The sequence below is a fragment of the Sarcophilus harrisii genome, chromosome 2, assembly GCF_902635505.1.
Source record: "Sarcophilus harrisii chromosome 2, mSarHar1.11, whole genome shotgun sequence".
In the NCBI taxonomy this organism is placed as follows: domain Eukaryota; kingdom Metazoa; phylum Chordata; class Mammalia; order Dasyuromorphia; family Dasyuridae; genus Sarcophilus; species Sarcophilus harrisii.
Window position 1 is genome coordinate 220,948,438 of NC_045427.1, and position 14,482 is coordinate 220,962,919.

At 42.1% G+C, this 14,482-nt stretch overlaps 1 protein-coding gene across 1 annotated transcript; it reads left to right on the forward strand.

Moving 5' to 3' along the window:
* Window positions 1-2,558: 2,558 nt before the first annotated feature.
* WFDC5 (WAP four-disulfide core domain 5) lies at window positions 2,559-11,529 on the forward strand. The gene is made up of 4 exons (XM_003757759.3): window positions 2,559-2,744; window positions 8,245-8,385; window positions 8,471-8,611; window positions 11,043-11,529. Exons 1-4 carry the CDS (start codon window positions 2,660-2,662, stop codon window positions 11,045-11,047), a joined length of 372 nt encoding a protein of 123 aa, XP_003757807.2. The 5' UTR covers window positions 2,559-2,659; the 3' UTR covers window positions 11,048-11,529.
* Window positions 11,530-14,482: the final 2,953 nt, after the last annotated feature.

The following is a 14,482-nucleotide window of genomic DNA, read 5'->3' on the forward strand; positions in this document are numbered from 1 at the left end:
AATAGTCCTCTGGAAATAGTCCTGTAAACTCTAAATCCAGATCTGTTTTCCTTTAAGATTAGCATGCTGTCTTTAACCCCATAGCATTCCCTCAGCACTCCAATTTCCTGAATGGGTATCTCCCTCATGGGGCATTTGTCCTCTACACTAAGGTTGTTGGTGTCCTTTCTGTATGTAGGTTTTGTTTCTTCAAAAATAGATCCTTTCCTTCACCAGCCTCATGGGAGACTTCCCTGACCACTAGGGAGAGGTTTTATCTTCAGCTCTGAACAATGGTGGAGCTGTCCAGCAGGTTTGACTAGGAGGCCAGCTACCAGTCTGCCTCCAGAGCCTGTTTTCCTTAGCCCTTTCTGCCCTTTCCCTCCCCAGTGGGCAGACTGTAACACTGATTGAAGGGGACAGCCATTGACCTGGGGCTCAAAGAGAGTCAAGAGCAGTGATACACTTCTTCCACTCATGTATATAGAAGGAAATGTATCAGAAAAATAGGATTTATTGAATTGAATTATTCAAATGAAGAGATTGATGCCCAGAGAAGCATGATCACCTGTTATTGGAAAGGGCACTGAATTTTGAGCTAGACGACCTGGGTACAAATAGGGCATTCATTACTTCATTCCCCTGCATAACACTGGGCAAGTCACTTAGATTTTCTGGGTCTCAGTTTCCCCATCTGTAAAATGAGGTTAGACCAGATGACTGCTGAGGTCCATCTCTTCTAGATCCAAGTCTATAGCTCTCTGATTCAGGTTTTTTCAGGGCTTTGGACCTCTCTTTCTGCCTGATGGGAGCTGATTTTCATCATTCCTCTCTTTCCCCACTTTAGGATCCCATAAGGAAGCCCAGCACCAGGAGAGCTAACTACAACTCTGATCCAAAGGCTTTTTCAAAGAACCTTAAAATATCAGAGCTTAAGGAACCTTAGATTATAGAATATTCCCAGCTGACCTATATAACATCCACAACACAAAATGTTAGTATAGCCAAAAGGGAGAACTTTACACATGGAAATCTTTGAATGAGGTCCCCGATCTCATTTGTCCTTGGGAGAGCTGATCCAGAAAGAAGGCATTTCAGGGTCAACTCTATTGGCTATCACTTGGGAAGTCATTAAGGTCAAGATCTCTAACAGGGGAGGGGACTGGAAGGTGATAGATTCCTATTCTCTTTCTAGAGTTGGCAGGCAGGGAATCCACCTTCTAAAGCCCAAAAAGGAAGAGGAAATTCCAGAGCTTTGTCTCATTTACCCATTCAAGTCTGATAAAAGTCAGTATCAGGAAGTTCCACCTTTGGTCCTACCTGAATTCCTCAGGGTGACATCTACTAGCTCACAATGACTTATGTATAATATTTTAAGTTTTAGATCATAGATCATAGGATTCATAAATAAAAGGAAGATAAATACTCATGTATGTATATGACATACATAGAAAGATATATTAACAGCCCTTTGAAGCACATATATTATTTCTCCCATTTTACAGAGAAATAAACTCAGAAGATTGTCCATTGTTACATAGCATGAAAATATCAGTGGCAAGATTCAAATACACATTTGTCCGATTCCAAGTTCGTTCCTGTCCACTAGAGGGTTCTACAAGGAGTGGTGCTATATTTAACAATCAGCTTTTCAGGAAGAAAAAAAATGTAAGCAAAGCATACTTTTAAGTTTTAATTGTCATTATTAACATTTTTTCATCACTTTAAGTCCAGGAAATCAATAAAACAATTATCAAACTCTGATTTATGGTGTTTACTACAAATGATGCTGCTGAAAATTTAACAATTGATCTTCAGTTAGTTAAGAGCTGGCTTCTGATAAGTCATGGAGTCCAATCTCCTTATTTTATAGATGAAGACAACCTCACCCCCTAGTAAATAACAATTTGAGATTTAAACGCAGGTTCTCTGACTCTAGAAATGTTATTATTCTTATTTGATAAATGAAGAAACTTAGTCTTGCCTCATTGTCACCTAGTTAAAAAGTTATAGAATCTAAATGGGACCATGAGCCTCCTGAATCTCACTCCAGCATTCTTCTTGCTATACCAATTATCTTAAGTTCCTTTAAACTAATTTCTTCATATTCTATCCTCTGAACAAATGGATAAATGGACAAAGCAATCATCTCTTCTGGCCATGGTTTGCCATCTTTTGGCAGAAGTGGGGGTAGAAATGTTGGTGACAGAAACAGATTCTCTTTGGCCCAGATGAGGAGAACGAGGAAGAAAAGTCTGGAGAAGATTGGTCAGACTGCAGCCCAGGACCCCTGAGTCTTAGTGCAGGGGGCCAGACTAAGAACCTTATTCTCACATCCAACTTTCTCCATTATAAGCCCCCTGCTGCGGACTTTCTCTTCCAAACTGAAAATCTGGGTCCCAGGCAGGTAAGAGGCAGCTGGGGAAGGCCACAGGGGTGGAGCTGGCCCTGAGATGCCTGTGGCCACATTCCCCAAGGCTTGTGCAAGTTCCTGCTCCCCTTGAGGCCCCATCTTGATCTCAGGATGGGGTGGAGGTGGGGGTGTGTACCAGAAGGAGGAGGAAGGCATGTGCCCTTCTTCCCACCCCCTCGCCCTGAACTCAGCCACAAATCCAGATGCAAAGCGCTTCATTGCCAGACACCTCAGGCACTGCTTGACTGGGGGGCTCTCCGAGGCAGCATGAGGGCCCAAGGCCTTCTTCTCTTGGCAGCCCTGTTGGCCCTGGGCAGCCAGCCGCCTGGTACAGGAGGCTGGAGGAAGCATGGTAAGTCTGGACATCCGTGGGGCTCTTGGGGGGCGGAGGAAAGGCCGTGTCCAGCTTTGCCCCATTTAGCTTCCCAGCCCCAACTCTGGGGCTTGGATGGCTTATGTTGGGTTCCAAGATGAAGTGGCATTTGTCCCCTTGAGGGGAATGAATACATTTGGGTATCAGTGAATGGCCTAGGTGGTCCTGTTTATCTTTGCATGTGATTATATCTGTGCGGGTCTGCATTGTACATATATTGTACATTGTACATATTGTATTATACATTTATAGATTGTACATAGACTGTGCAGATCTATACATATATCAATCAATATAATGTATATATATATACCCTGTATATATTGATTGATGTATGTATATACCTCTTCTTCTTCTCTCTGTGTCTGGGTTTATATATTGCGATGTGTCAGAACACACATATGAATTGTTTGGATCTAGAGGTAGGAGGAGGGAGATGGGGACTTGTCTGGGGACCTCAGCCCAGGGACACTTCCCGGATGTTGGGAGAGGGAGGAGAGATTACCTTTGCTGGCAGACACTGATCTGTGCCCTCGAGGCTTTCACAGGGTTGATCATGGAGTTCTAGATGGTGGCTGGCGGGTGGGAATATGGGATATTCCGTGGCTCTGGTAGGTTTCAAGGAGATCAGTCTGGTAGGTGTGGGGACACCAACAATTCATCCGTGGTTCTGTTTGGGAGTTGTGAGAGACTGAAGGATGCTGGTGAAGGCCGTGGGAGAATTGGGGACCCCACCTACCAGTTCAGGAATCTTTTGAAGCTGTCCCAGAGATGAGGACAGAGGACTCTGAGGGCTGGGAGTAAATTAGGGCCTGGGAGAAAAGAGTTGGAGAACTCTGTGTGGGGACAATGATCTGGGTTCTCTGGTGGAAGGCAAGAGAACAGGAAGCTTTCCCTGGGGTATCAGGAAGATCATGTCTGAGGACAGATGGGGGCTGTGAAAGGAGAGTCCAACCCTCAGTCTGAGATCTGCTCTGGATAGAGGTAGGAATGATTAAGCTGAAAGCTGCAGGGTCCAGTCAGTGTCTAGAGCAGACAGGGCTGGACCCACAACAAGCACTCAGCACAACTTGCTGCCAAGACTTTTGGGGTCAGGCAAGTTGCTCGGCAGGTGCCTCCCTCTCTGCACAAAGGCTGGTGTCTGAAGTCTTTCCACACCCTTTTGCTCCAAAGAAGGATATTCTGACTTATATTAGAGGCTCCTAGTAGCACAGAGTCGAGTCTAGGCCCTTCCCCATTAGGCCAGGGGACCCCTGAGTGGAGTGGGGAGGAAAGGAGGCACCTCATTAAAGAGAATTCGAAGACTCCCAAAGTGAATGAATTAGAAAGATCATTTCCCTAGGATTATGAGGAGGGATGGGAAGGAATGGGAAAGGATGGGACACGGCATCCTTAAGGAGAATGACAGACCTAGGATGTCTCCAAACAGTTTGGTGCATCTGGGCTTTCAGTAGAGGGTGGAGCTTGAGGCATTCCCAAAGTAGATGAGGAGCCCTGAAAAAACAGGAGATCATAGCCAGGACCCTGTTTTTTATCCATCCCATAAGTAGACCAGAGTGACTATGGATGCTTGGATCTTCATCCTTATCCTGGGTGAGTATGAGAGTCAGTGGTGCCCTTTGAATGCTTTAGTCTCTGCCCTTCAAGTCTCAAAATGAAGCCCAGAGATGAAGGGGAAAAAAAGATGGAGGGGAGAGGGTACAGCCTGAGGCTGAGTACTATTGGGTAGTGCCTGGGTGTGGAGGAATCATAATTAGCACAAACCTGAATGGCAGCTAGTTCTTGGAAGGCAGGTCTGGTGCAGGATTAAAAACAGAATCAGGGATGGTATAAGTTGATTGACTGAACTCAGGGTCCTGCCCTGGAAGCAAATTTTGTTCTGGACATCTGTCCCTTCACAATCTCCACTCCCATACCTGTTAATGCAATCAATCTTCTCCCAAACAATGTTTGCATTCCCTCAGGAATCTCTGAAAGAACTAAAGGAATAAATACATTCCTAATGATGAAATGCCAAGTACCTTCACAGGCCAAGGGGGGAGAATTTTGTCCAAAGTCCCTAAAATCCTATTAAATAGGCAAAAATATATACATATATATGTTTGTTTTTGTCTGTGATTGTATATCATAATCTTCTAGTTGGCACCCTTGCCTTCTCCAGTTCATCCTTTATATGTTTATCAAAACAATTTTAATGAACAAATCTGCCTGCTCAAAAGTCATCCCAACAACTCACTATTGCTTTTAGAACCAAATAAAAACTCCTTACCTTGGTATTTAGGGTCTTTAACAATTTAGCTTCAACTCATCTTTCCAGACTCAGTTAACTTTACTCTCCTTCGCACACTTTTTTCTGGCAAACTGGACTATTTGCTTGTCCCTAAACTCAACTTATGTGTCCCACTTTGGTGCTCCCTTCCTAGCCATTCTCCATGCTTGGAATACATTTTCTCCTCACTTTTATCTATTGAAATCCTCTCCTCCTTCAAAGGTCAATTCAAATGCCACTTCCTTCTTGAAGCTTTCCCTGATGCCTCCCAGATGACAGGAATTGCTCTCTCAGAGTTTCCTAGAGCATTTTGTCTGGATTTCTATTGTGCTACTTAAGTCATGATTAATGTGAGCCAAAATAGTACAAAATTCAATTTGGTACAGTCATAAAACAATACCAGGTCCCATATGATACAAGCCAAAATTCAATTAACATGAGCTAGTTGAGGGTTTTAACACTTCAATTTGTACTTGCCTATCCTCCAATATGGATGTGGTATGCTACTGCATACTATCTTACCAACAATTGTGTTAGTTTTTTTTCAAAAATAGTCCTAAATTCGTGATGAAAAATGCCATCCACCTCCAGGAAAAGAACTGGTGGAATCTGAATGCAGATCACAACATATTTTTAACTTTTGTTTTTCATTTTGGGAGGATAGGGTTCCTGTGTTTTCTTTTACAACATGACTAATATGGAAATACATTTTGCATGATTTGTACATGTATAATCTATATCAAATTGCCTACTATCTCAAGGAGAAAAGAGAGGGAAGGATTTCAATAGATAAAAGTGAGGAGAAAATGTATTCCAAGCATGGAGAATGGCTAGGAAGGGAGCACCAAAGTGGGACACATAAGTTGAGTTTAGGGACAATGGACAAATGGACAAGCAAATAGTCCAGTTTACCCAATAAAAATAAAATTTTTAAAATTTTAAAAAGTGAATGTTAAAAACTATTTCCCCACGCAAGTTGAGAAAATAGTATTTTAAAAAATGGTAATACCTCTTAACAAAATCGATAAAAGGAAAAAAAACTCAGATGGAAACATAAGCAGTACCAAATACCGAATAGCATGGACATGGTCATAGTAACTCTAAAACAGAATGAGTTGTCAGAAACACATAGGCAAAATTAAAAAAGGTAAAATTCCATCAATTTCTTGCAGCTTGCAAACAAATAGAGAAATGCTATTTCAATGCTTGAAATGCAGGTCTTTACTGTAGACTGAAGATTCTATTCCTCTCAGCAGAACAACCATCAGACAAAATCTTTAAATCTATTTAAGGCAGTAAATGAATTGGATAGTGAAGAAACTTTTACTGAGGACATTGGTTAGTTTGATCTCTTTAAAAATAAATTTTAACTGCCTAACATTAAAAATTACTGGAGGACTGGCCAGTGCAGATGAGGATGAACTAGTCAAATATCTAGATGTTCCGAAAACAATAATCAAAGAAGGTAGACACACTGATCAAGGAATCTTCAGTGTGAATGAAACAGGCTCATTGTGGAAAAAGACACCTTCCAGAATCTATATTTCTAACAAAGAAAAAACTCCTTCTGAATTTAAAGGGTCCAAAGCTCACCTAACACTTGAATTGGGAAGTAATGAGAAGACAATTTTAAATTTCGACAAATGCTTAACCCTCTAAAATCCTCCCACTCTGAAAGGCAAAAGTATGATTGACTAAAGCTGTTTTTGAAGATTGATTTTTAAGTCATTTTATTCTAGCTCATAAAAAAACCCAAAGCAAAATAAAGCACAAACATTTGTATACACACACACACACACACACACACACACACACCATACAACAATATCACATTTAAAACATTTAAAATAATGCCTCAGGTTGGCCAGCTATACTGGGTTCATTGTATGAGAATAGTAGGATGCTAGCCAAGGTATTTTAAAGTGGTGCTCAATCAAAAGGAATATACTTTTTTATCACTGAAACCTCGCGAGACGTTTTAGAGTTTATGGGCTAGATTTCATAAGGACCACCCCTCAAACCAAAACCACTCTTACTCTCATTGGTCATTAGTAGGTTCCAGACCAAGTCCCAATTGGTCATTGTTTGGGCCCAGATTGGCTCAGAGTAAATGTAAATAGCAGTTGTTTCTGTTTGGATCAAAAACATTAAGTTATTTTCCCTTCTGCCTCATTTCTTACCTAGTCTTAATCAATGACTGGGCATTGCCTGTCATACTGAGACCCGTTAAATACCTTAGCTTAAAAGGCCATGATCTCCCTGCCTCGTGGGCCTGATCTCTATCTGGCCACTGGACCCTGATGGCTCTGGAGGGGAAACTGAGGCAGGAGACCTTGCCCAGCCCTCCCTCACTTTAATCCTATTAACTTACATGTCATAGCATCCCCTCCCTGATGTTATGGTCCTCTTTAAGAATGATCAACAGCTCATTATCGGCTGTTTTCACTCATGTCTGACTCTCCATTTGATAAAGATTCTGGAGAGATTTGCATTTTCCTTCTCCAGTTCATTTTATAGAGAAAAACTGAGGTTACAGAGTTAAGTGACTCAGCTAGAGTCACACTGGCTGAATTTGAATTCAGGAAAAGGGGTCTTTCCTTGAGAAGAGGGACTAATCTTTCATTTTTGTGTACACAGTCAAATGAGCACATCCTCTGTTCTAAGAACTGTGCTAGATGTTAGAGACACAAAAACAAATGTACCAGTCCCTGCCTTCCAGGAGCCTACATTCTGCATCCTGCAGATGGACCTAGACAAAGGTTACATATACAAAGGGAGGGTTTTACAAAAGTAGGAGTTTAATGCTCATGAAATAAAATATATTTATGCGTATATGAAACTGAACATTAGTGTGTGTGTGTGTGTGTGTGTGTGTGTGTGTGTGTGTGTGTAGACAGCAGGTATAGTGGAAACCACAAAGAACTTAAAATCAGAGGTCCTGGGTTCCAGTTCTTGTTCACTGACTTGCTGCCTCTGTCACCTGAGCCTCCCTTTTCCCTCTGTAAAACAAGACAGTTTGACGAGACAGACCTTATGATTGTTTCTGGGACTGTACAGAGTGCTCGTGTGTCCGACACATTTGCCTCCTGCTCTCCCCCTCTCTGGGGCTGTGTCCCGTATGATCAGATGAGAAGAGGAACTAAACGACTCCTCAGGATCCCACTCCTTACCACTTCTCTCCGGCTCTAACTGTCTGTGATTCTCTTGCAGAGAAATCAGGGGGCTGCCCACCAGATGATGAGCCATGCCTTCAAGCCATCCCAGACCAGTGCATGGGGGACCACCACTGCCCAATGGGGAAAAAGTGCTGCTTTCGGTCCTGCTTCCTCCAGTGCCTGCCCAAAGTCAAGGGTATAACTGCCCTTTGCCTTCTTTTGAGCCCCTTGTCCCCCTGTTTGGCCTGGCTGCTTAACTCAGCTCTCTCTGTTTGTTCCAGTAAAGCAGGGCCGGTGCCCCACAGACCCAATGCACTGCCTCAGCCCCATCCAGCACCTGTGCAACGTGGACCAGGACTGTTCTGGCAAGAAGCGGTGCTGTCCAGGAGCCTGTGGCCGAGACTGCAGGGACCCTGCCAAAGGTGCTACCTCACCCCGACAGGAGAAAGATCTGTCTCATGACAATGGCTGACCCCATGGGGTAACAAGGATGGGTTTTCTCACAACCTAGACGGGAGAAAGGGAGCAAGGCTGGGAAGTGGGAGTTCTCTGGGGGCAATGAGATCCATGCCCAGAAGCCTGGGATGGGGGGAACCTGAGCTATTGGCCCTAGTGAAGCTCCTGGGCCCTCTTGTAAGGAAAGAAGCATTCAACCTCTCAACCTCATTTCCCCCTTTTTTTACCTGCAAAATGAGAGAGTTGGATTAAACAGATTGCCACTATTCCTCCTAGCTCTGAGTCCTTGAAACTGTCAGTTGCAGATGAGTACTGTCTAATGGGGAGTCAGGGAAAGATTTTACTTCAGTCCAACTTACTAAACCTTTACTGAATAGCCTTTGTAAGTAGGACCTTATGGTAGGCACTTGACGGAGAAGAACGAAAGCAGGAAGGCAGAGTAGGTACGAGATGTAGAGCCAGAGGCTTGGGACTCACATCTAGACTGCTAATTCCTAGCTGCATATTATTGGTCATGTCAGTTTTTCTTTCAGAGCCTCAGTTTCCCCATCTGTGAAATGTGATATAAAGCTCCTTCTTGTCCTAAAATACTATAGCAAGTGTGTGTGCTTTCCATGTAACATATGCAGGTTCATATGGGTTGTTTAAATGTTCTTTGTGGAAAACATTTGGCTAAAAAGCTAAGAAATCTGGCCTACCCCTCTCCAAGGGAAACTATGATTCTCGATGACTAGAGAAAAGCAGCAAAGGGCTAGCTCCTCAGCTTTCCTCTGAGAGGGGGGTACCAGACATCTATCTTTCTGGGTCCAAGGGCATGAACTTTTTAGCTTCAAAAGTAACAAAGCCACTAATTTGTCTGGTTGCCATTGCTTAAAGGAGAGTAACTCAAATATGCTTCTCTATTAAATGCTAGTTAAACAAAAATGGTGAGTAATGAGTAACCCCATTTATCTAGCAGATAGCAAATAGAAGAAACAGAACTTGTACAGATTAGAATATACCAGAAAATACTTAAATGAATGACCTCCTTACATAAGAGTAAGCTAACATCTCACTTAACCAAGAAAGAGGCCCTAGTCTCATCCAAGGGGAAATTCTGTGAAGTCTCCAGGGAAGCAAGCTGGAAATCAAAGACATTTTAAAGGGTCAAATTCCCCTGTATGTTTGACACTTTCAAAGTCATTTTTCTCTCTCCTCCCTGCAGTTGGTCCCAAAGAGAGTCTGGAAACATATGTCCTCTCTCAAAGCAGGAATGAAGAGTCTCTTCTCTAAAACTCTTGTACCAGCCCCTCCTCATTTATCTTCCCCAGCTCTGAGTCATCATTCTCTCTGTCAAATAGGAGAACCTCATGTGCAAAGTGTATCAGGCTTGAACCCAGTCTTCTAACTCTGAAATTTCTATGATCCTATGGTCTCAGAAAATCCTATCATACTTATTTACTTATATGTCTCATTATTCCCTCACATACACATTAGATTAAAAATTCCTTGAGGAAGGTGATATATTATTTTTTATCTTTATATCCCTAGTGATAAGCACAGCGTCTTGTATCATAGTAATTACTTGGTATTATTGTGGATTTTTACTACTGTGGATATTTGTTGGAAATTTGTTGGAAAAGACAGATTTACCACTATGATACAAGGCAGAATGTAAAAAGTACATTAAAAAGACCCAAAGTCCAGATAAGATTCAGAGGAGAAAATGATGCTGTCCAGTAGAAGCATCAGGAAGGGTTTCATGGAGGAAGTACTGGGTATTCTCTTAAAGGAAACTCATATGGAATTATAGAATGGCAGAGCTGGAAGTAAGAACATGAATACTAAAGATGAAAAAATTCTTAGAGCAAAGAACATTAAAATTAGAAGGGATCTTAGAACATAGAATGTTACTGCTGAAAAGAACCATATAGCATCTAATGTCACCCTTACCCAATTCCAATTTTAGAACATAGAATGTCAGAGTTGGAAGGGCCTTTAGCAACTCTCTAGATCAATTGTTCTGGATCAATTCCCAGAGAATCCTGGGTGTCTCTAAAACTCTTCCAGAGCGTCTAAAAATTCAAAATTACTTTTTATTTTTAATATGGTAAATATCTATAAATATGGTCCACATAAATAAAAACTTTTTGGACAGAAACTCAATAATTTTTAATAATATAAAGATGCTGAGAAAAAAAGTTGGAGAACAACTGTTTTAGATAAGCCCACTATAAAGAAGAAAGCTGAGGCTTTGAATATTTGGCTCTTTTCCCAGACTGAGCAGTCCTTTGAACTAGCTATGCAATCCTTCCTGGCTGGTAGGGTCTTCCCCTTAGAGCTGGTCTGATTGTGGCCAGTTCTTTTGAGGCTTCCTCGATTCTATTCAGGGACTAACCCCCTTTTTTATTTCCTCAGGCTAACTCCTGCTCCTTCTCAGAACCTCAGGATGGGATTCCAGGCAGGACCAGAGGCAGGATATGCTCAGCTCCTCCCCCCAGCAGTGCCTGGATGTAACAACAGACGCATTGGTCACTGTCCCCCACGACCTCCCTGCACTCCACTTTTCTTGAGAGTAGAGGAGCTTCTCCTTTTCCTTATTATTTTCTGAGATGGGGCTACCATTCTCTAACCCCTAAAACAGCCCCCTGATGAGTAGTGGGAGAAAGGAAAGGACCTGAAATTGGCGATGGAAATTGTCTTCCTAACCCCATCTCATCCCCCATGAACTTTCTGAAATTTGGGGCAAGGCCCCTAAGCTCAATGAGAATTAGTTTTCTCTTCCAGAAGATGGGGAAAAGTCTCTCCTCTGTCCCACTGCTACAGTCCTGGGTGGGATGGGGGAGATCTGAGGGCTTTTAACCTGCCCATACTGTGGACTCAATAAATTCTGGCATTGTTTGTATCTCTGACCATGGATAAGAAGCTTTGATTAAGAACCTGTATGTTCAATGAGAATGAAGAAGTGAGAGGCTGTCAGGAGAATGAACTCTTTTTTTTGCCTTTTCTTATTTTTTTATTGACAAAACATATGCAAGGGTAATTTTTCAACAATGACCCTTGCAAAAACTTCTGTTCCAACTTTTCCTCTCCTTCCCTCCACTCCCTCCCCTAGATAGCAGGTAGTCCCATATATGTTAAATACAATATACGTATACATATTTATACAGTTGTCTTAATACACAAGAAAAATCGGATTTAGAAAGAAGGTAAAAATAACCTGGGAAGAAAAACAAAAATGCAAGCAAACTATAAAAGAAAGAAACTATAAAAATCAATAAACAAGAAAGAAAAGAAACAATGCTATGTTGTGGTCCATACTCATTTCCCAGTGTTCTTTCTCTGGGTGTAGCTGGTTCTGTTCATTACTGATCAATTGGAACTGATTTGGATCCTCTCATTGCCGAAGAGAGCCACTTCCAACAGAATTGATCCTCATATAGTATTGATGTTGCCATGTATAAAGATCTCCTGGTTCTGCTCATTTCACTTAGCATCAGTTCAAGAAAGTCTCTCCAAGCTTCTCTGTATTCATCCTGCTGGTCGTTTCTTACGAAACAATAATGGAATGAACTCTTAAATTGGGAATCAGGAGACCTTGCTTCCTATCCCACCTCAGCCACTGATTTCTTGTGTAACTTTGGGCAAATAATAATGATAACAATAATAGATAGCACTTAAGCTATGCTGTGAAAGTGCTTTAAGGTTTGCAGAATGCTTTATGTGTCTTATCTGATTTGAGCCTGATAATACTGTGAGGTGGGTACTTTTAGCAGGAAAATGAGACTTACTTAGGGAGAGCACTGCAGACTTTCCTGACTAATCTTGTAGTGCTCTATGTATTCTGTCACCTAGCTCCTTTGCCTTCTTTAGGCCTCAGTTTCTTAAACTATAAAAATGAGAGCCTTGGACTAGAATTTCTCTGATGTTCCCTTTACCTCTGTGACCCAAGACTCTGGGACTTGCAAAGGAGGTGAGAAAGATAGGGAAGAGAGCTGATATTGGGGCTGGCACTGAGGTCTATGGGTTGGATCCACCTCTCGTCCAGCTATCCCTCAACAGGGTAAGCCAGATGACACTTCAGCATGGCACCCTCCCCTGACACCCCTTTCCTGATATGTGAAGATCACATGTTGAGTCCCTGGAAGTAAGAAGATATGCATATAATTTTGCTAACTTTCTTTTTAGTCAGGATTTAGCCAGGATGGGAATCTAACAAAATACAACATAGCATGCAGTAGTAGATTAGAGTCATCTGCTCTAATGTGTCTCTAAATTCTATTAGTCCATGTAGGGCCCAAGAATTTTTCACACTAACCAGGCCCCCACAAATCAAAGCTTCCTCCATATTAGGTCCAAATAATTCAATTTAAAATTGCCTATGATGATCAGAACCTGAACCATGCCCCTAGGATATATATATTATTTATATTATGTATTATATCATATATAATAGTAAAATATATACATATACAAACACATGTATATTTGTGCATATACTCATGTGTATTTGTGTATACATAAATACATGCATATATGTGTGCATATATATAAAAATGCTTGCATGTACTGGAATATTACAAAGTTAAATCCTGTTCAGAGATGTGTATATAGTTTGTCCTTGAAAGCTAAAATTGTTCTCTTACTGTTACAAGAGACCTCTCACAAAGGGAAGGGAGGTAATCTATAAATATTTATAATATAAAAACAAAATCAATAAACAAAAAAGAAAAAGCAATTGTGTCTGTGTAAAAGATAAGTTAGAATCCAACCTAGAATCAAACATTCTCTAGCTGTGTGAGCCTAAGAAGGTCACTTAAGTCCTCTGAGCTTGTTTCCTTATCTGTCAAATGAGCAGGTTGACTTCAGTGATCAGGAGGTCTCAGCTCTAAGTCCATGAGCTCATGACCCTAAGCTGGAGGCTGAAAGCAGATTTCCTGGGCAGAACTGGAAGGGACATACATACCTGCTCTGCTCGAGCTGGCATCTGGCCTTAGGAGGGCATGGCAAGACCTGGGATAGGATGATACAACCGTGTCAGAGAGCCTTCTCCACAGGTGCCCTGCACCCTTCTTCACCATTCCCCTTCCCACCCACTGCCTCTCACCTTAGTTGACTCATCTCTCTTCTGGGCTCCTTGTGTCAGCCACTATCTGCAAAATGTCAGCCATGACTCAGCAACGGAGACATTTCCTTCTCTTTTCTGATGGCCAGCTGCTCCATTTGATTCCCTCTTCCCACAGCTACCACTGAGGGCCTGCTGCTCTCTAGTTCTCACCTCCCTCCCTCTCTGAAGGTCTTGGACCTAGCAGCTTATAGATTCCCAGAGCTCTCTGAGGAGCTAGGACAATATGGTGCAAACTAAGAGATCAGGCCCTGCTGCCAATCTTCAATGACCTGTGTGAGGGCTCAGCCAATAACTCACTTAGTGACGGAACAAGGCACCTCTCCTTCCCTGGCCTCCTCATCCATCAAGTGAGGCTTAAATTATTTCTAAGTTTCCTTCCTGCACTGAAAATCTAGGGCAATATTATTGCCTGTTTTGGGGATGGAGAAAGTCTAGAACTGCGATTCCATTGGTGTGGGGAGCCCTCATTGTGGGAAACCTTCTCCCCAATACAGAATATCAACTCATTTAGTCTTTCTTGATCTCTTTCCACCACACTCCCAGCAGCTAGTGCCTTCCCATTCCCAGAATTACCTTGTATAGGGTAGGAACTGAACCTGTGATCTCGCTGGTAGAGTAGATCTCACTCCCAAATAAGAAAATTACCTTTACTAATGAAGGTCTACACCTCTTCAAGAGTTGCCTAGAACATTTACAAGTAATTTATCCAAGGCAATAGAACTAGGAGGGG

Coding starts and splice junctions, on each gene's coding strand:
- WFDC5 (XM_003757759.3), top strand. CDS start 2,660: ATGAGGGCCCAAGGCCTTCTTCTCTTGGCAGCCCTGTTGGCCCTGGGC. Junction 2,745..8,244: donor AGGAGGCTGGAGGAAGCATG/GTAAGTCTGGAC, acceptor ATTCTCTTGCAG/AGAAATCAGGGGGCTGCCCA. Junction 8,386..8,470: donor GTGCCTGCCCAAAGTCAAGG/GTATAACTGCCC, acceptor TGTTTGTTCCAG/TAAAGCAGGGCCGGTGCCCC.